We start from the raw sequence: 21,434 nt of genomic DNA on the forward strand, positions 1-21,434 counted from the left end.
GTTCAAGCTGTGCTTTTAAGTTAAAATCCTGACAGCCAGTTATGGCTCTTATGTGGCACACCAAACTAATAGAGCTTACCTTACCAGCTAGGTCTTAAGAATAGGTGATCAGGTTGTTAAATAGTCTTATTTTTCAATGTTTGTTATAGCAATAGTAAGAAAAATTTTGATAATTTAATTTTCTTACTCTTTTCAATAAACTTTTTGATAACAATTCTCCCTCCCCTCCCCTTTTTTTTCTCTCAACATTAGTATCCCAAAGGAATAACTGTGGAGGCGTTTTCTGTTATTATTGCACAGTTGCTGGGACTTAGTCTGGGAATAAGATATGATGACAAGAAATGCCATTGTTTGCAATCTACCTGCATTATGAGCCCAGAAGCAGTGTAAGATTAAAGAAACATTTCCTTCTTATGTTTTTTATTTTATTGAAAATATATTTTGTATATAAGATCCAAGTCATTTCTAACTAATGACCAGAAAGAAACAAAGAAATACCCAGAAAAACACAAATTGGCCCATCCCTTACAAAATAGACACTTAAAAAATAAACATGTTTTAAGAATGAATGAATGCAGATAGGCCTTTCAGACAATTTCTGATACCAAATTTTAATTTAAAAGATAGATTAGGAAAGTTATTCTACTTAGGCTATTCGCATTACAGAATTTATCAGGATTTCTTTACAGATGAAATACAAGAGACAAAGTTTACAGGGTTTTTAAAAAAAATTTAATTAATTTTTTTTGCAGTTATTGATAATCAGACTTAAAGTTCAGAAGTATCTATAATCTTTTTTTAGTTTCTAGGCAATAACAATCTATAAAGAAATAATGTCAAAGGCACAGCTTAGAGGGAGGCTAGGACCTGTAGTAGGAGGTGTGAATAGGGACAGTTCTATTTCTTTATATCTGTGAAAATATCACTTTCATTTGTTTTTCACTTGTTTCAGTTGTATCCAAATCTTTGTGACCCTGTTTAGGGTTTTCTTGACAAAGATACTGGAGTGGTTTGCCATTTCCTTTTCTAGGTCATTTTATAGATGAGGAAACAGGCAAACAGGATCACACAGCTAATCTAAGCCCAGAATTGAATTCAGGGACATGAATCTTTCTGACTTCAGGAAGGGGAATCTATCCACTGTGCCATCCAATTGACATTAGTACAAGATTTTAGATTATATTTTAGCCTATGTTTGGGCTGCAGTCTATAGATAAGTAGTTAAAGATCAGACTAAGGATGAGTTCTGAAGTTCTTTGGCTCTAAACTTGAAGGGCTTTCTAGTTGACTGATGTAGTTTAAGGTCAAATTCTATCTACTAGAGCTCCAACTGGGGGAAAACCTGAAATTGTATTTTCTGACCCAAAATTGAGTTGGAACTTATAGAGTTCACTGACTTGACCCATCCTCAAGTGGCTCCTTGTGATCCTTGAAGTGCTCTGTGCTCTGGTGCTCTGTCCATAATGTTCAAAGAAAACAGTGTCAAGATCTTAGATAATACAGATAAGAGCCAAGTAAGACCTCTATCATGGCTCTAGAGACTATTCTTCATACAAAGGAAATAAGGTTGGAAGAATGAATAACCCCCCAAAAAACAGTTGATAAGAAAGGTGGAACCAGGGATGCTTAAGACAAATCCAGAAGAAAATAACTTCAAAACATTTATAAACACAAAGAAAAATTTTTTAAAGTCCATCAGAATTCCTAGAAGAAAAGCCTGCAAGATGCATGGATCCCACAAAAGTCCTGGTGTGACCCAAATCAGATTAAAATAATAATAAAAATACAGCATGTTAATATTGTTCTAGAAAGAAACTATAGACAGCCATTATTCATAATAAACTAATATCTTTCAAATGCCTTAGCATTCAAATTTGCAATAGAAACTGACAAAAGAAAGAATATGTGTATTTCTCAGCTTTGAGCCCGTTACTTCATCTGAAGGGTTCAAACTAGATGACCCCTATAGTCCATTTCAGCATCTTAGGTCTATGATAGAGCTTAACCAAATAGCTCCTGAAATGTTTATATCCTTGAGCATAATTGGTGACATAATTAACTGTCCTGCCTCATGATGCTGTTTCCCAATGCAGTATTCTTACATTCTAATACAAACCTGAAAAGTTAAGGTTATATATCTAATCATTGCCAAATCAAGATTATATATTTTAATATACTCCAATAAGAAAAGTAGAATTATCTCATGTTGACAGTATCAGTTTGAGTTAATTAAATTTCTATTTTGAATCACTTAGATTTTTTCTTAACCTAATCAATATTCACATTTGTTTTTTAATAGGTCAAGAAATGTATGGGTTTTCAGAAGTAATATTTCTTTCAAAGTTATTTATTTCATTTTTAGGCTCTCCAGTGGAATTAAGGTGTTTAGTCGCTGCAGCTTGAGTGACCTTCACAATTTCATTTCAAAGACAGGAGCTAAATGTCTTAAAAATCAACCAACTCTTAAATATTTTTACGCTGAGGGTTATGGATCCTGTGGGAATTATGTAGTATCTGAATATGAAGAGTGTGATTGTGGCCCTCCCTCGGTAAATATTAAGAGAAACATATTTTATTATGAACATATCATATTGTGAATTGCTATGAAGAAATATTTTGTAAAATCTGTATATCCAGCAACATTAAAAAACAAAAAAAAAGGTCAAAAACCATTATTAAGACATATTGTAAAACATAGGGGAGTTAGGCTGTGGAGTTTTGGATAAGTCTAAAAAGTGCCACAAAAAAATAACTTGTTAAAAAACTCGTCATGAGGACCTTTTCCCCTTCATAGAATGTTTTTTTTGGTAATTTTTTTTTTTTACTAGTGCTTTTACTTTTAATCAAAGTCATATCCTGATTGATCTCTTCAGAATCCTTTTCTCTCCTCCCTGCAACCTGACCAATGATTCTTCATTTTTAATAAAGGAAAAACTGTTAAGCAATTAATCTATGGATCAACAATTATTTGTCAATCATCTACAGTCCAGTGGTCCTCAAACTTTTTAAATAGGGGGCCAGTTGACTGTCCCTCAGACTTGGAGGGCCGGACTATAGTAAAAATAAAAACTCACACTCTGTCTCTGCCCCTCAGCCCATTTGCCATAACCTGGTGGGCCGCATCTGGTCCATGGGTTGTAGTTTGAGAACCCCTGATCTACACTGTCTTAGAAACTGGGAATACAAGGGGAAAATGACACAGTTTCTGATATTCTATTAGAGAAGAAAAACATGTACATAAACATGCATATTTGCCTTATCTATCTTATTTGCACACAAAATAAATACAAGGTAATTTTGAGGGGAGAAGGCATTGTTGACTGGGAAGATCAGGAAAGACTCATTCAGGAGGTGAAACTTTTGAAAGAAATAAGGATCTGAAGAATGTAGGGAAGGATATATTGCATTCCAGATATGTGGAATTCCAGATATGCAAAGGCACAACTACAGAAGATGTATGTGAGAAATAGCAAGCCATTTTGGTTGGATTATAGAATTTGTGAAAGGGAGTAATTTTTTAAATGTACTTATTTGAAATTTAAATACAAAATAGAAAAAGGAAAAGAAATTATGTGCCTAGCAGGATAGGTGAGGATTAAAAAATGAAAGAATATTCATTTTAATAAAGGATATATAATAAATATTACACCTTATATTCAGAACTTTTTTTTTTTTTTTTTTTGCTTCTGTTTAGGTTTTCTTTTGTTCTCTGCTATGCACTTTTAATTTTATTCTTCTTATTCTTTCCTTCTCCTTTCTCCACCCCCCCACCTCCTCCAAGCAGGCTATAATTAAGTGTGGATATATGTATATGCATATACATATATATATATATATACATATAATATATCACATATGCATATTTCTAATCATACACATATATACTAAATATTCATATACATCTATGTAAGAGATGCTTGTTTTTTTTTTTTTTGTTTTTTTTTTTACTATGCTTGTTTTTCCTGCAGGTGAATGATATTATCCTTTTTGGGGCCAAGTCTTTGCATGTTTTTTAAATCCACCAACTCATCATTTTCGATTCCACAGCAATATTTAAACTTATAGTAGTAGTCTTAAATAATCTAAAATAATATGGCTTAATTTGGTTGACTTTTAATGTCTTTCGATTGAATCTATTTTAACTTTAACTTTGAGATCAGTGATTACTACCTCTGCTTTTTTTCTAATTATTCTTATTATGTTGTGTGTATCTCATTTCCTATCCCTGCTGACTACTTTACTTTTACCCACTATCTTGCTTGCTATTATTTAACCTGTCACCCCAAGGATCCCTCCATTATCCTCTTCCCTCACTCTTTTCTCCTATCCTTTACCTTCGTCTTTACTCCAATCCCAGTGATCTCCTCACACTATCCCATTCCCATTAATCCACACACAGCTTCCATATTCCATTTATCCTATTCCCTCTCCCTCTTATTAATAAATTTAGAAATCTTTTATGTCCTCCTACAAATGTGTGTATTGTTCCTTCTTTAACCCATTCCCAATGTAAGATTCCAGAACTACCAGGGCTCTTCTTTCATCTAATTTCTGTGTGTCAGTCCTTGTTCTTGCACCTCATTCATATAATTATTCTGTTTTAGACATGCTAATTTGAGTTGTATCCAGTGTATCCCATAGGCAGTTAGCGATGTGGGACTGAAACTCAGGGGGCATACTGGGGCTATGTTAAGTCCACATTCATGTCCAAATCTATATCCATATATGTATTTATATCTGTGAATTATTAGGAAATAACAAATTCATGGGATATGTTGTGGGTGTAGAGAAAAGAGTTAAAGGGTTTAGGAAAGAGCCTTGAGAAACACCCACAATTAGATGAAATGGACTATTAATCTATATATTGTTCTGAGATGAGAATGTCCCAGGGACTGTGGGAAATTTTAGGAGGCAACTAAAGTTATAGTAACAAAGTCAGAAGAGTCAAAAGCACATCCAAGAAGAAAATAAAACATGGCCAGGTTAAACCTGACCTCTTCAATGGAGACCTGGAAAGGAATTTACCAACAGGAGAAAAGAGCAAAGTGGTTTCAGGCACTGAGAGAAATGCCAATATGAGTCATGGTAGTAAAGTCTGGAGAACTAAAAGCAAATCAAAAAATCAAAATCTTAGAAGAGAATGAAGTCTATTGGCTTCAGCTTTCTTCAAACACAAAGGATTAGACTAGATAATTTCTTTTAAGATTCCTTCAATCTGTAATGTTATGTGATTTTATCATTCAATTCCTTTAGTGTTATGAAGATGGGAAAACACTATAAAAAATTAGACTCATACATAAAGCTTTCTATGACTTTGATAAGCTTTTCATATTCAAAGATTTGTTATATTTATAAAACTCACAATGATACAGTTTGTAGTATGAGGACATTTAAAATTATATTTCCTTAAATTTATTCTAGCATATAAGTGACTCTTACATAAAACACTATAAGTGGTAAGTTTGTGAGTATAAAAAAATCTTAATGCTTAAGAGATAGTCAAGAAATATAGATTCTATTGAAATGAGATACAGTTCATTTAACTATTTACTTTTTTATTAATAGGTATGTGGCTATTCAAAATGCTGTAATCCAATTTACTGTCGAAGAAATTATTTTGCACATTGTATTTCTGGAATTTGCTGCCAGCCAGATTGTAAGGTAAGATCTTCATTTGGTAACACCTAAAAAGTTTTAAAAGTATTAAGTGAAATCATTTAAAACAGGGATATCAAACCAAGCATAAGTCAGCTTTTAGTCCTCTCCACCCCCAGTCTCATAAATGGCATACATTTCTTATCCCTACCTTTGGAAGGATAGGTAATCAGATTAGCAAATCTTTGTGAAGAGAGACAAAGAGTTAAATTGCAGTACTAATCCACATGTCCTTTTAACTTTAAAGAAACTGAAATTGGGGTTTCAGATCACTGATATAAAATATTTAGTCTTGAGGTCATTATTCAAAGTAATCATTTTGTTTTCTCTCTTTCCTTCATTCTTTACTGTAACTATTTGCCAATATTCCTCTGTAATCTAAAATCTCTCTTTTTTTCCTATCCTATTCATGTAATCTTTTTCTCAGGATTCTCATTACCTTTAACATGGTCTATTGTAGTAGAATTCTGACATCTGCCTGCACTCAGACTCTCTTATTTGTAATTATCAGAATAGCCTTCTTGGTGCAAAACTTTGATCATACCATTATCCTGATAAAACATTTTCAGTGATATCCTAAAAATTTTGCTGACTAAAGTCCTGTCTATAATGTACATGATTGTTATTCTACTTCACTTTTGTCTTCACTCTGATTTCCTCATGGATGTTTAGAAAGAACTCTTTTATTGATCTGCTGTCACTTTGTTTCTGACTGACTGCTGCAGGCATTCATCTCTTGCTTTTCTGTTGTCTGGAGTGTTCCAGAAGAAAATCTTTGGATTTTTGTTTAAGAATGTTTCAATTGCTTCATTATTTTTCCTGTGTTTTTAAGCTTAGATTGTCAGATTATTGGTCAGTCTAGGCTTTATCCTCAGCCCCACTATTATTTATAATAACATTTATTCAATTTTCTCTTGCAATTTATATTGGATCCATTATAGTTTTGTGTTATTAAAATTTACTTTCCTTTGTGCTTAAAAGTTTTCTGGTCACTTGAAGAATTTGTTTTTGAGTTGAATTGTTAAATTTAACCATGTTGCATCTTGCTGTCTGCAACCTCTTTTATTTAGTTATTTAGTTATTTATTTATCTATTTATCTATCTATCTATCTATCTATCTATTTATTTATTTATTTATTTATTTATTTAACCACTGGATTTCCTATTTTGCCAATTATTTCTGTTGTGCAGGCCATAAATCCTGTTGTTATAATTCTGATTCTTTTTAAACCACTCAAGAACATTATTTTATGATTCCATGGTATTGTCAAAATCCATCTATCAAGTATTAAATCACATTCTTTTGTGTGTTTTTTGTATTCATAGATGTCTGAACTTGTTTATTTGATCTGGAGGCCATATTTCCTTCAATTATCAATGTTTTCCCTGTTGGTTTATCTATACATGACAACTCAATAATTTAGCTGGCTACTGATGAACTACACTGTTGTTGTTGTTGCAGTGGGAATACTAAGTGTGTGTGTGTATGTGGTTTGATTCAAGGAATATTTTGGCAATAAAATTGACAGTATTTGGTGACTTATTAGGTGTGTAGATTAAAGGAGAGGAGGAAATGAAAAATGACATATCTAAGATTACAAACACAAATAACTAGAAGAATGGGGACATTGTTGGCTGAGTTCATAAAATCAAGAAGAGGAACATATCTTTTGGGGAGTGAAATGGTAAATTAAGTTTTGAATGTGTTGAATTGTGGATACAATTTCATGTTAAGTAAAGAAGTCTAGTAGATAGTTGAGAAGATAAGTAAAGTTCTAAAGAGACCAGGATTAAATATATAGATTTAGGAGTTCTCTGCAGAGAAGGTGTTAGTTGAAACCATAGGAGGTGGATAAAATCACTGAAAGAAGGCATATGCAAAGAAGAGTGTTAAAAATAGACTGCTAGAGAATATTTATATTAAGAGAGTAAGAGAAGAAATCATAACGCTTCTTTTGGCTTACTATATATTCCTCTTCCCGTGCTTCATATTTCCTATCCCTTTCATCTCAAAATTTAATTCTGAAAATTCTCAATTTGTTTTCATTTCAAGATATGGTTTAAAACATGCAGTAGGAATGTTTATAAGTTTTAGCTCATTTACCCAAAGGGAAATTTGTTACTATTAACAAATTACAAAGAAAAGTTGTAAAGTTTTGAAGTAGAAAATTTAGTAAGTTTATTTACACAGTAATTTTCTTATTTTTCCTCTATTCTTCATGTGCTATTTACCAGTTTAATAGAGGGACTTTATGTAGACCTGCATATGATGAACTTTGTGATTTTCCTGAGAAATGTAACGGCAGTTCTTCAGCATGCCCAAGGGATTTAAAGGCAATAGATGGAAGTTTATGTGCTGATGGTACAAGCTTATGTTTTGGTGGAATGTGCCAGAACCCTGATCACCAATGTCGGCGTCTATATGGAAGAGGTAGGATATTTGTGTATACTTTGACTACTGTTATCAACACTAGAAAGTTAAAACAGGAACTTAAATTATTAAATAATAATTTATTATTAAATTATTAAATTAAATTATTAAATAATAATGATGATGACACTAATAGCTTTAAGGATAGGTGATATAAGATGGTCACCCAGTTTTTTTGATTCTATATTTTAAGAGTCCATAAGGGATATATATTCTTGGGGAAATAATTTAAGGTGAATTATGTGACCAATGAAGCTTAAACCAGAGATGTAGATCCAGACTTGGCTAAGATGATGGTACCATTATAGACTTGAAGGCTTGTCCTCACACTGACACTTCCTTAATTCATAAAATCTTTAAAAAGTCTTGGTCATCCCAGGCTTGGCCTTGTGTTTTATAATTGTTTTATGACTGTTTTCTAGCTCCCTCTTGGGTGGGAGGAGTCTTCCTCTGTTGATCCTAGCTGTCTACAATTGAGTTCTGAGTGTCATATTCCCCTAGTGTAGATGTAGCTGTCAATAAGTAAGTCTTTCTCTGTGAATCCAATTTATGTTAGAGAAAAGGCTTTCAGGACAGCCAAAGACACGGGAGAAAAAAACAACTTTTTAATAAGTTCAAGTGCTGAGAATAACTTAAAAAATAATAGGCAGTGTGGGAGGAAGGAATTTATGACTAAAGAAGAACTATAGATCATTATTGATCACAAAATAGAAAATTTTGATTATCTCAAATTGGAAAGTTTTTGTACAAACAAAACTAATGCAGACAAGATTAGAAGGGAAGCAATAAACTGGGAAACATTTTTACAGTCAAAGGTTCTGATAAAGACCTTATTTCCAAAACATATACAGAATTGTCACTAATTTATAATAAAGCCATTCTTCAATTGATAAATGGTCAAAGGATATGACCAGATAAATCTCAGACAAAGAAATTGAAACTATTTCTAGCCATATGAAAAAATGTTCGAAGTGATTATTAATCAGAGAAATGGAAATTAAGATAACTCTGAGATCCCACTACACATCTGTCAGACTGACTAGAATGACAGGGAAAGATAACGAGGAATGTTGGAGGGGATGTGGGAAAACTGGGACACTGATGCATTGTTGGTGGAATTGTGAATATATCCAGTCATTCTGGAGAGCGATCTGGAACTATGCCCCAAAAGTTATCAAACTGTGCATATCCTTTGATCCAGCAGTGTTACAACTGGGCTTATATCCCAAAGATATCTTAAAGAAGGGAAAGGGACACCTGTATGTGCAAGAATGTTTGTGGCAGCCTATTAGGTTCCTTACTAGGTGCTAAGAGATCATTGGACTTCTTGAGATGAAAAATTGTTGATGAACACTATTGTAGGACTTTAAAACTTTCAGGAATTATTGGATTGCTGACACATGTACTAATGGACAATGGACTTATGGACATATATAAATTCTCAGTTTATGATTATTTGATCATGTTGTTACATCACTTCTAGAATGTGTTATGTTACTATGTGTTTAAGTAATCCATATTGAAGGATTTATGTTTCAAGGTCATGACCACCCTATGTTCTAAATCAAAAGAAAGGGGGAGATGTTAGGTTCTTACTGGGTGCTAAGTCGGTACTTAAAAATTTTCTAGCTCAGGGTTCACACCTTTAGTTCACACCTCTAAAAGGAGTTTATACCTTTAAACTTCTGAAAAGGAGATTATACCTTTAAAGGAGTTTAACATTTAAAAGGAACTAGTTCATTGGTTGTAGGAGTTCCCATAGGCTCTGGGAGGATAAAAAGAGCCACGGGTCAGTCTGGAAGGAGGCAGTCTGGAAGATGTTAAGAGTCTGGAAGGGTCTGTCTGGAGTGAGTCAAGGGAAAGACTTCCCGGGAGAACTTCAGGGAAGCTTGAGGAGATTCAGAGCCAGGATTCAGGAAGAATAGGATTAGAAATTCTACCCTCCGAGATGGCTGGAGGCTTTAGATTCAGAGGGAGCTGGAGAGAAGATTTGGAAAGAGACAGTAAAGGACTTTAACTCCTGGCTGCATTTTGGGGATTACTAGTATTGGAACTAAAGCTAAGGCTGCCTCTCTAGACTTGTGTTGCCTCTTTTTATCCTCTCAGAGAATGGGCTTGTGGGAACTCTTTTACACCAATGAGCTAGCTCTTTTAAAGGTGTAAACTCCTTTAAAGGTTTGAACTAAAGGTGTGAACTCTGAGCTAGAGAATTGTTAAGTACCGACTTAGCACCTAGTAAGGAACCTAACAGGCCAGAAACTGGAAAATGAGTAGATGGATGACCATCAATTGGAAAATGGCTGAATAAATTGTGGTATATGAATGTTATTATGAATATTATGAATATTATTGCTCTGTAAGAAATGACCAACAGGATGATTTCAGAAAGGCCTGGAGAGACTTACATGAACTGATGCTGAATGAAATGAGCAGGACCAGGAGATCATTATATACTTCAACAACAATACTATATGAGGATGTATTCTGATGGAAGTGGATATCTTTGACAAAGAGAAGATCTAATTCAGTTCCAATAGAGAAGTAATGAATTGAACCAGCCACACCCAGCAAAAGAACTCTGGGAAATGAGTATGAACCACTACATAGTATTCCCAATCCCTCTATTGTTGTCTGCCTGCATTTTTGATTTCTTTTACAGGCTAATTGTACACTATTTCAAAGGCTGATTCTTTTTGTACAGCCAAACAACTGTTTGGACATGTATACATATATTGTATTTAACATATACTTTAACATATTTAACATATATGGGTCAACCTGTCATCTGGGGGAGCAGGTAGGAGGAAGGGGGGGGAAATTGGAACAAAAGGTTTTGTAATTGTCAGTGCTGAAAAATTACCCGTGCATATATCTGGTAAATAAAAAGCTATAATAAATAATAGGCAGTTCAAGCGAAGTTTTCAAGGAAAGGGACAAAAGGAAAAGAGGATTTGACATCCCACTCAAGTATACACACTATCATAGAATATAACTTGTTATATTCTGCATTGGGCAGAAAAGGGGTAATCCACTTGCTGGGACAGAGGGTATGATCCTGGTTGGAGGGGAGGTGGTGCTCCAGTGTAAATGGGCACTCCTACTAGAGAAGAGAGTATGCTCCCAAGTGTTCTTCTGAAAGTGAGGTTCTTATACTATAATTTTGGTGGGTCTCCTTGGTGCTAGCTGAATTGTCTATCAGGAATCTAGGCAAACTATTATTTGAGGTATTGTCAAAAAGGCAAAACAAGTTGGTGGTAGCCAAACTATTATTTAGAAGGTTTGTATTATCAGTGATAAAAACAAGCTGCCGCTAGACAAAATATTATTTGGAGGACACATATGTAACAATATTTTCCATGTTCTATTAGCTTATAGACTCCCTTAAGGCTCTCAAAACCATGTTACAAGATTAAACATGTGATGAGTGAAAGGAGGAAACAAATGTTTGATCTTCTGAGCATATTGATTTTTAAAGAAATGTATATCTAATAGATAGGTCCCAGATTTCCTTAGCTTAGGTCTAGACCTTGAAGACAGGAAGAGACAAACTTTTATACATTTCTTTCTAATTGGAGGAAAAGTAAGACTTTCCAAGTTGGAAGGGGAGAGTGAATAGTTATAATTTCCTGAATTAAAAAAAAAGATGTGTCCCATTTCTCTCAAGTGTCTGTGAACATTGCAAACTTAGGGTGGTATTAATGTATGGTAATGATATTATATAATTATATATTATATAATATAATTATAATTATATATTATATAGGTTCACCCAAAGACAGCAAAGAAGGGGAACTGCAGAGGCACCTTGTTGGGGGAAAGATTTTTATGAAGGTTTGTGGTCCAACGTCCCGGTCTATAAACTATTGGTGCTACTTTACTATTGGCTGATAATTGTGATAATTGTCACATATGATTACAGAATATGCTAACCTGCTCATTATTCTAGTAAGATGCATGATTAATTATTTCAGTGGGGCTCAGGGCTAGAGGCAACAATCAGAATCCCAACAATTATTATTTTATAATAAAGTTTGAGATCAGATAGAGCTAGGCCATATTCTTTGCATTTTTTTCATCAGCTTCTCTTTTGTTCTTCTAGATGAATTAAATTTTTATTTTTTCTAGCTCTATAAAATAATTTTTAGTAGTACAACTGTTATGACACTGAATAAATTAATATAGGCAAAATTGTAATTTCATTATATTGGCTTGGACTACTCATGAGCAGATTGATATTTTCCATTTGTTTAGTTCTGACTCTCTTTGTGTGAAAAGTGTTTTGTGTTTGTGTTTATATATTTCCTGGTTTGTCTTGGCAAACAGACTCTTGAGTATTTCATATTGTCTATAGTTATTTTAAGTGGAATTTCTTTTCTTTTTTTTTTTTTTTTTTGGTCTCTTTGGGATTTTGTTAATATATAGAAATGCTAATAACTTATGTGAGTTTGTTATTTAATGAAACTTTGCTAAAGATTTTTTAGTTGATTCTCTAGGATTCTACATGTCATCTATAAAAAAAGTAGTTTTGTTTCCTCATTCCTGTTAGTATCCGTTAAATTTCTTTTTCCTCCTTTAGAATTATATTTTAATACATTATTGAATGATGGTGATAAGGGGCATCCTAGTTTCACCTTTGATTTTATTGGGAAAGCTTCCAGCTTACTCCCATTGTAGATAATGCTTGCTGATGGTTTTAGATAGTGTTGTTTGTCCTTTGGAAATAAGGACCATAACATCAGGGAGGTGATACCTTGACAAGAGGTGAACTGGATTTGAGTGAGGGGGAGGGCTCACTTCTCCTTTTTTCTCCATTGGCAAGATATAGATAGATTATCAGGACAACTGGAGATCACCCCAGGTGCAAGGGGAAAGGCCTTTTTTATGGCTTTTTATATACAAAACATATACAGGGGTAATTTTTCAACATTGCAAAAACTTCTGTTTCAACTTTTCCCCTCCTTCCCTCCACCTTCTCCTCTAGATGGCAGGTAGTCCCATACATATTAAATATGTTAAAGTATATGTTAAATACAATATATGTATACATATTTATACAGTTATCTTATTGCACAAGAAAGATTGGATTTAGAAAGAAGATAAAAATAACCTGAGAAGAAAAAAACAAAAATGCAAGCAAACAATAACAGAAAGAGTGGAAATGTTATGTTATGGTCCATACTCATTTCCCAGTGTTCTTTCTGTGGATGTAGCTGGTTTTCTTTATTACTGATCAACTGGAAATGATTTGGATCCTCTCATTGTTGAAGATAGCCACATCCATCAGAATTGATCATCATGTAATATTGTTGTTGAAGTGTATAATAATCTGATTCTGTTCATCAGTTCACTGATCCCTCATGTAAGTCTCTCCAGGCCTCTCTGAAATTGTCCTGGTGATCATTTCTTATAGAATAATAATATTCCATAAAATTCATATACCCCAGTTAATACAGCCATTCTCCAATTGGTGGGCATCCTTTCAATTTCCAGTTTCTAGCCACTACAAAAAGGGCTGCCACAAACATTTTTGCACATAGGGGTCCCTGGGAAAGGCCTTTTAGAGCTAAGAACTTTAGGTCTCAGTTTGACTGAGGCAAGACCTAATTACTGATTAAGGCTAGTTAAGAAATGAGACAGCATTCCTCAATAGATAAATAGTCAAAGAATATGAAAAGACAATTTTCAGATGAAGAAATTAAAGCCATTTCTAATCATATAAAAATGCTCTTAATCAATAGTGATTTATTATCAATAGTAATCTATTGATTAGAGATATAAGAAATGCAAATTAAGACAACTCTGAGGTAGATATCATTTCATACCTCTCAGATTGGCTATGATGACAAGAAAAGATAATGATATATTGGAGGGGATGTGGGAAAACTGGAATGTATTGTTGGTGGAGTTGTAAATTGATCCAATCATTCTGGAGAGTAAAAGACCTGGGTCTGTATCCCAAAGGGAACTTAAAAAAGGGAAGAACTCATATGTGCAAAAATGTTTGTGGCAGCCCTTTTTGTAGTGGTAAAGAACTGGAAATTGAATAGATGCACATCAGTTGGGGAATGTTTGAATAAGTTATGGTATATGAATGTTATGGAATATTATTGTTCTGTAAGAAACAACCAACAGGATGATTTTAGAGAGCCCTGGAGAGACTTACAGGAACTGATTTTAAGTTAAATGAATAGAAACAAGAGAACATTGTACATGGCAACAACAAGATTATATAATGATCAATTCTGATGGACATGGCTCTCAATAGTGAGGTGATTCAGGTTAGTTCCAATGATCTTGTGATAAGAGCCAAGGAGAGGAATGGGGGGGTTGAATGTGGATCACAACATAATATTTTCATCATTTTTGTTGTTGTTTATTTGAAGAAATGATGGATAATATGTAAAATGAGATGTTTTTGACATGCCAGTATGAGAATTGATTGTGCATATTCATGTCCACCTTTTCTCATGGGGTTTAAAAAGAAATAGACAAAAATAATTGCTGATTAAAAATGTTACAGGGAGGATCCCAAAGTATAAATATATCTTAACATACATTACAAGAAAGTGAACATTATGAAATATAGAACCATCTGGAATCCCCAGAGAAGATGGAACAATGATAAAAACATTCCAGAATGGTTCAGAGAGAAATGAAATTCATTAGAAACTAGGAAATGCCAGAATTAAAATAATTTGTATGTAATAATTAAGGCTTCAAATCACCAACCCTTCTGCTTGGTTGGAAAATGTCTTTCAACAGGTTCTATTTCATTTTTAAGTGTATTTCATTATTTGGAGTTGTCCTTTGTAACTTCAGGAAGACATTTTCAATTTGGTGACATTCCATCTAGGGACCTTGCTATTTTATGACTAAAATTGAATGATCATCAAACTAATGGGCTTTGAGTCAAATTGGAATCATCAACAGAGACAGAATGCGTGGTATTATATTATGAAATAACCAATGATAATTATTCATGTGCGTGACCTCTTCCTATTCATACTTCTAGAAAGCTCTTTAGTTATATCAGTCATGATTCACATCACAATTATGGACAAATAAATGGAAAGCATAGTATAAGTGAGAAAGAAAAGCCTTGGTTATCCAATTTTATTTTTAATTCTCAGGTTCCAGGAATGGTCCCTTTGCTTGCTATGAAGAAATCAATAGTCAGCAAGACAGGTTTGGGAATTGTGGCCGGCATGCAGAAAATATATTTAAATTCTGTAACTGGAGGTATGTTTTGAAAATATTTATTTTGATAAATAGAAGGATCAGTGATTTCTTCAGTGGGAATAATATCTCTGCAGCAGCCCAAGAATATAGCCCAGGATTTTAGGTAGTATGTTTTATAGCTAATATCCTTATGATGTCATCTCAGAATGTATTTGTTTTAAGCTGATTGTGTCTACACACTGACTACTAAAGGTAGGTGTTAGAATTCTTACAGATGTTATGGGCCAGAACTTGAGACAAGGTAATCTTCTTGGTTCACACCTTTAAAGGAGTTCAAACCTTTGAGGGAGTTTACACCTTTAAAGGAGCTCACTCATTAATCCTTTAAGGAGCTCCCACAAACCCAGGGATTATCCACAAGCCCATTCTCTGGGAGGATATAAGGAGCCAAGATTCAATAAGGAGAGTCAGTCTGGATTGGGTCAAGAAGATTTCCCTGGAGAACTTCAGGGAAGCTCAAGAAGATTCAGAGAGCCAGGATTTCAGTGGGGAGATTCATAAGTCTAAAGGAAAACCCTGCTCATGGACTTCCGGGATATTCATAACTAGGATTGAATTCTGGGAAAACCACAATCCCACACTCTTGGAGGCAGAGTCTGATTTATTCCCTCGTCTACCTTTGTGCTGGCTGGAGGCTTTGGATTCAGAGAAAGCTAGCCGAGCCCCAAGTGAAGGAGACAAGGCTTGAAGGAGAAAATAAAGGATCTAGATATAAGATTTGGAAAGAGACAATAAAGGACTTTAACTCCTGGCTGCATTTTGAGATTATTGAACTGAACTGAAACTAAAGCTGCTTCCAGAAGCTCCCCAAAGAAACTACCTCCCAGAGAACGATCACGACTTAGAGAAACAGAACATCACAGGTAGGTAAGTATCCTGGTGGATGCTTGTGAACTATAGATTTAGAAAGGTAAATCCACAGGTTCTTTTTCAGTGGGTCCTTCTTCCTTTTGCCAGAGGTCACACTCCTTAGAGTTATCTATTCTGTAAATCTACCAAGTTTGGCCAAAACCTTCTTTAAACTTTATGCAAGGGTTACCTAGTAACTAGTTCTGTCAGGTTTGACTGATTAATGTTTTCATATCTTTCTACTTCACTTAATACTTTATTGGCTCTGTTGTCATCCCCCCTCACATTGTTTGACTTCATCAGATAGTATCATTGGAAATCAGATGATCAGAATTTTCCCACTATGTGTTTAACAATTTCTTTTTTACATTTGTAGGAATCTTCTTTGTGGCAAGTTAATTTGTACATATCCATATCGAAAACCATATGTTCGAGAAAATGTTGCTGTGATATATACTTTTGTGCTAAACACTGTATGTATAAGTTTAGATCACAAGTTTAAACAAAATACTCCAGATCCAATGTTGATAGGAAATGGAAGTCCATGTGATGTGAAGAAGGTAAGTAAAATCTTTTTTAGGAAAATAATTACATATTTGTTTCCTATTAAAACATAAAAATTCACATTTCTTTTTTTCAATATAAAATATGAGAGTGCAATCAAAGCATTTCCTAATGAATATACCCAAAAATGCTGCCACCAATCTTACTTTATTTCTTCTGTAGCTTATTATCTAACTCTGTTGAAAAGCAGCCTTCTCTTAAGACACGACTTAAGCCTTAGAACTGCCTACAACTCAAAGGTTCCTAGGATGATTCTAGGTGAGGTGTATTTTCATTTTGAAAGTCACTTATTGAGAACAACACTATAAGAATTTACACATGTACACATAAATTGTAGTATAAATTGTAAAAGTCCAAATCTTGTGAAAATGAAATATAATTCTGCCTTTGATTTTAGGAGGCTGTAGGATTTAAAATTTATTAAATTCAACTCATAGTTGAGAACCAAGATAACTCAAAGTTGGGACTTTGAGAACATAGACTATGACTGCTAGATACTACATTGAGGTACTGAGTTTTTAAAAGCTCAGCAAATCCTGTTTCTGGCAAATTGTGGTTGAGTTGCAAATTATGGTAATAATTTTATTTTATTTTATTATTAATTTTATAATTATAATTTTTTTGACAGTACATATGCATCAGTAATTTTTTTTTTTACAACATTATCCCTTGTATTCATTTTTCCAAATTTTCCCCTCCCTCCCTCTACTCCCTCCCCTAGATAACAGGCAATCCCATACATATTAAATGTGTTACAGTATAACCTAGATACAATATATGTGTGTAAATCCAATTTTCTTGTTGCATGGTAAGAATTGGATTCCGAAGGCATAAATAACCTGGATAGAAAGACAGTAGTGCAAACAGTTTACATTCAATTCCCAGTGTTCCTTCTCTGGGTATAGCTGGTTCTGTCCATCATTGATCAACTGGAAGTGAATTGGATCTTTTTTATGTTGAAGATATCCACTTTAATCAGAATATATCTTCATACAGTATTGTTGTTGAAGTGTATAGTGATCTCCTGGTTCTGCTCATTTCACTCAGCATCAGTTCATATAAGTCTCTGCAAATCTCTCTGTATTCATCCTGCATTTCTTACAGAGCAATAATATTCCATAACATTCATATACCATAATTTACCCAACCATTCTCCAATTGATGGACATCCATTCATTTTCTAGTTTCTAGACTACAAAAAGGGCTACCACAAATATTTTGGCATATACAGGTCCCTTTCCCATCTTTAGTATTCTTTAGGATATAAGCCCAATAGCAGCAATGCTGGATCAAAGGGTATGCACAGTTTGATAACTTTTTGGGCATAGTTCCAAATTGCTCTCCAGAATGGCCAAATTCTTTCACAACTCCACCAACAAGGCATCAGTGTCCCAGTTTTCCCACATCCCCTCCAACATTCATCATTATTTTTTCCTGTCATCTTAGCTAATCTGACAGGTGTGAAGTGGTATCTCAAGAGTTGTCTTAATTTGCATTTTTCTGATCAGTAGAGATTTGGAACACTCTTTCATATGAGTGGATATAGTTTCAATTTCATCATCTGAAAATTGTCTGTTCATATCCTTTGACCATTTATCAACTGGAGAATAGCTTGATTTCTTATAAATTAGAGTCAATTCTCTGTGTATTTTGGAAATGAGGCCTTTATCAGAACCTTTAACTGTAAAAAAATATTTTCCCAATTTGTTACTTCCCTTCTAATCTTGTTTGCATTAGTTTTGTTTGTACAAAATCTTTTTAATTTGATGTAATCAAAATCTTCTATTTTGTGATCAGTAATGATCTCTAGTTCTCCTTTGGTCATAAATTCCTTCCTCCTCCACAGGTCTGAGAGTTAGACTATCCTCTGTTCCTCTAATCTATTTATGATCTCATTCTTTCTGCCTAAATCATGGACACATTTTGATTTTATCTTGGTATATGGTGCTAAGTGTGGGTCCATATCTAATTTCTGCCATACTAATTTCCAGTTTTCCCAACAGTTTTTTTTTCAAATAATGAATTCTTATCCCAAATGTTGGTATTTTTGGGTTTGTCAAACACTAGATTGCTATAGTTGTACCCTATTTTGTCCTGTGTACCTAATCTGTTCCACTGATTGATTAGTCTATTTCTTAGCCAATACCAAATGGTTTTGATGACTGCTGATTTATAATATACCTTTAGATGAGGTACAGCTAGACCACCTTCATCTGACTTTTTTTTTTCATTAATTCCCTTGCAATTCTTGACTTTTTATTCTTCCATGTGAATTTTGTTGTTATTTTTTCTAGGTCATTAAAATAGTTTCTTGGGACTCTGATTGGTATAGCACTAAATAAATAGATTAGTTTGGGGAGTATTGTTATCTTGATTAAATTTACTCGGCATATCCAAGAGCACTTAATGTCTTTCCAATTATTTAAATCTGACTTTATTTTTGTGGCTAGTGTTTTGTAATTTTGCTCATATAATTTCTGACTTTTCTTTGGTAGATGGATTTCCAAATGTTTTATACTCTTGACACTTGTTTTGAATGGAATTTCTCTTTGTATCTCTTGCTGTTGCATTTTATTGGTGATGTATAAAAATGGTGAGGATGTATGTGGATTTATTTTGTATCCAGCAACTTTGCTAAAGTTGTAAATTATTTCTAATAACTTTTTATTAGACTCTCTGGGGTTCTCTAAGTATACTATCATATCATCTGCAAAGAGTGACAGTTTGATTTCCTCATTATCTACTCTTATCCCTTTAATCTCTTTCTCAACTCTTATTGCCGAGGCTAGCATATCTAATACAATATTGAATAGTAATGGTGATAATGGGCAACCTTGTTTCACTCCTGATCTTACTTGGAAAGGTTCCAGTTTATCTCCAGTACATATTATGCTTACTGACGGTCTTAAATATATGCTCCTGACTATTTTAAGGAATAGTCCATTTATTCCTATACTCTCAAGCGTTTTTAGTAGGAATAGATGTTAAATTTTATCAAATGCTTTTTCTGCATCTATTGAAATGATCATCTGGATTTTATTAATTTGATTTTTAATATGGTCAATTATACTAATATTTTTCCTAATAGTAAACCAGCCCTGCATTCCTGGTATAAATCCTACTTGATCATAGTGTATAATCCTGGGCATGATTTTCTGAAGTCTTTTTGCTAATATCTTATTTAAGATTTTAGAATCAATAATCATTAAGGAAACTGGTCTATAGTTTTCTTTCTCAGTTTTCAACCTGCCTGGTTTAGGTATCAGTACCATGTCTGTGTCTAAACGGAGTTTGATAGGACCCCTTCATCCCCTTTTTTTCCCAAATAATTTATATAACACTGGGGATAATTGTTCTTTAAATGTTTGGTAGAATTCACATATAAATCCATCTGGTCCTGGGGATTTTTTCCTGGGGAGTTGATTAATAGCTTGTTCTATTTCTTTTTCTGAAATGGGACGATTTAAGCAGTTTACCTTCTCCTCAGTTAATCTAGGAAGCCTATATTTTTGGAGGTAGTCATCCATTTCACTTAAGTTATCAAATTTATTGGCATAAAGTTGGGCAAAGTAACTCCTTATTATTTCTCTAATTTCCTCTTCATTGGTGGAAAGATCCCCCTTTTCATTTGATTTTCCTCTTTCCTTTTTCTGATCAGATTTACCAAAGGTTTATCTATTTTATTGGATTTTTCATAAAACTAACTCTGTTTTATTTATTAATTCAATAGTTTTTTAACTTTCAATATTATTAATTTCTCCTTTTAATTTTAGAATATCAAGTTTAGTTTTTGGTTGGGGGTTTTTAATTTGGTCTTTTTCTAGCTTTTTAAGTCGTAGGCCCAATTTATTGATCTTCTCTTTCTCTATTTTATTCAAGTAAGCCTCCAAAATTATAAAATTTCCTATTATTACCGCTTTAGCTGCATCCTACAAATTTTGGTATGATGTCTCATCGTTGTCATTATCTTGGATGAAATTATTAATTGTTTCTATAATTTGCTGTTTCACACAGTCATTCTTTAAGATGAGATTATTTAGTTTCCAATTACTTTTTGGTCTATTTACCCCTAACTTCTTGTTGAATGTAGTTTTTATTGCATTGTTATCTGAGAAGAAGCATTTACTATTTCTGCTTAACTGCATTTAATTTTGAGATCTTTATGTCCCAATATATGGTCAATTTTTGTATAGGTTCCATGAACTGCTGAGAAGAAAGTATTGTCCTTTCTATCACCATTCTGTTTTCTCCAAAGATCTATCATACCTAGTTTTTTCTCATGTTCTATTTACCTCTTCAATTTCTTTCTTATTTGTTTTGTGATTTGATTTATCTAATTCTGAGAGTGCCAGGTTGAGATCTCCCACTATTATAGTTTTGCTGTCTATTTCTTCTTGCAAATCTCTTAACTTCAACTTTAGGAAGTTATATGCTATACCACTTGGTTGCATATATGTTTAGTATTGATATGGCTTCATTGTCTATGCTACCTTTTAGCAGGATATATTTCCTTCCTTATCTCTTTTAATTAGATCAATTTCTGCTTTTTCTTGATCTGAGATAAGGATGGCTACTCCTGCTTTTTTGGCTTCATCTGAAGTATAATAGATTCTGCTCCAACCTTTTAGTTTTACTCTGTATGTATCTCCCTGCTTTAAATGTGTTTCCTGTAAACAACATATTGTAGGGTTCTGAC

At 33.6% G+C, this 21,434-nt stretch overlaps 1 protein-coding gene across 2 annotated transcripts in view; it reads left to right on the top strand.

Moving 5' to 3' along the window:
- ADAM32 (ADAM metallopeptidase domain 32) overlaps nucleotides 1-21,434 on the top strand; it is a 97,546-nt gene that overhangs the window by 58,932 nt on the left and 17,180 nt on the right. For both annotated transcript variants that reach the window (XM_074287312.1, XM_074287311.1), the window contains exons 11-16: nucleotides 253-386; nucleotides 2,363-2,549; nucleotides 5,566-5,661; nucleotides 7,891-8,086; nucleotides 15,217-15,325; nucleotides 16,551-16,734. In XM_074287312.1, coding sequence (XP_074143413.1) covers nucleotides 253-386; nucleotides 2,363-2,549; nucleotides 5,566-5,661; nucleotides 7,891-8,086; nucleotides 15,217-15,325; nucleotides 16,551-16,734 — 906 coding nt within the window. The remainder of the gene's footprint in view (nucleotides 1-252; nucleotides 387-2,362; nucleotides 2,550-5,565; nucleotides 5,662-7,890; nucleotides 8,087-15,216; nucleotides 15,326-16,550; nucleotides 16,735-21,434) is intronic.

The sequence above is a fragment of the Sminthopsis crassicaudata genome, chromosome 2 (genome assembly GCF_048593235.1).
Source record: "Sminthopsis crassicaudata isolate SCR6 chromosome 2, ASM4859323v1, whole genome shotgun sequence".
Lineage (NCBI taxonomy): Eukaryota > Metazoa > Chordata > Mammalia > Dasyuromorphia > Dasyuridae > Sminthopsis > Sminthopsis crassicaudata.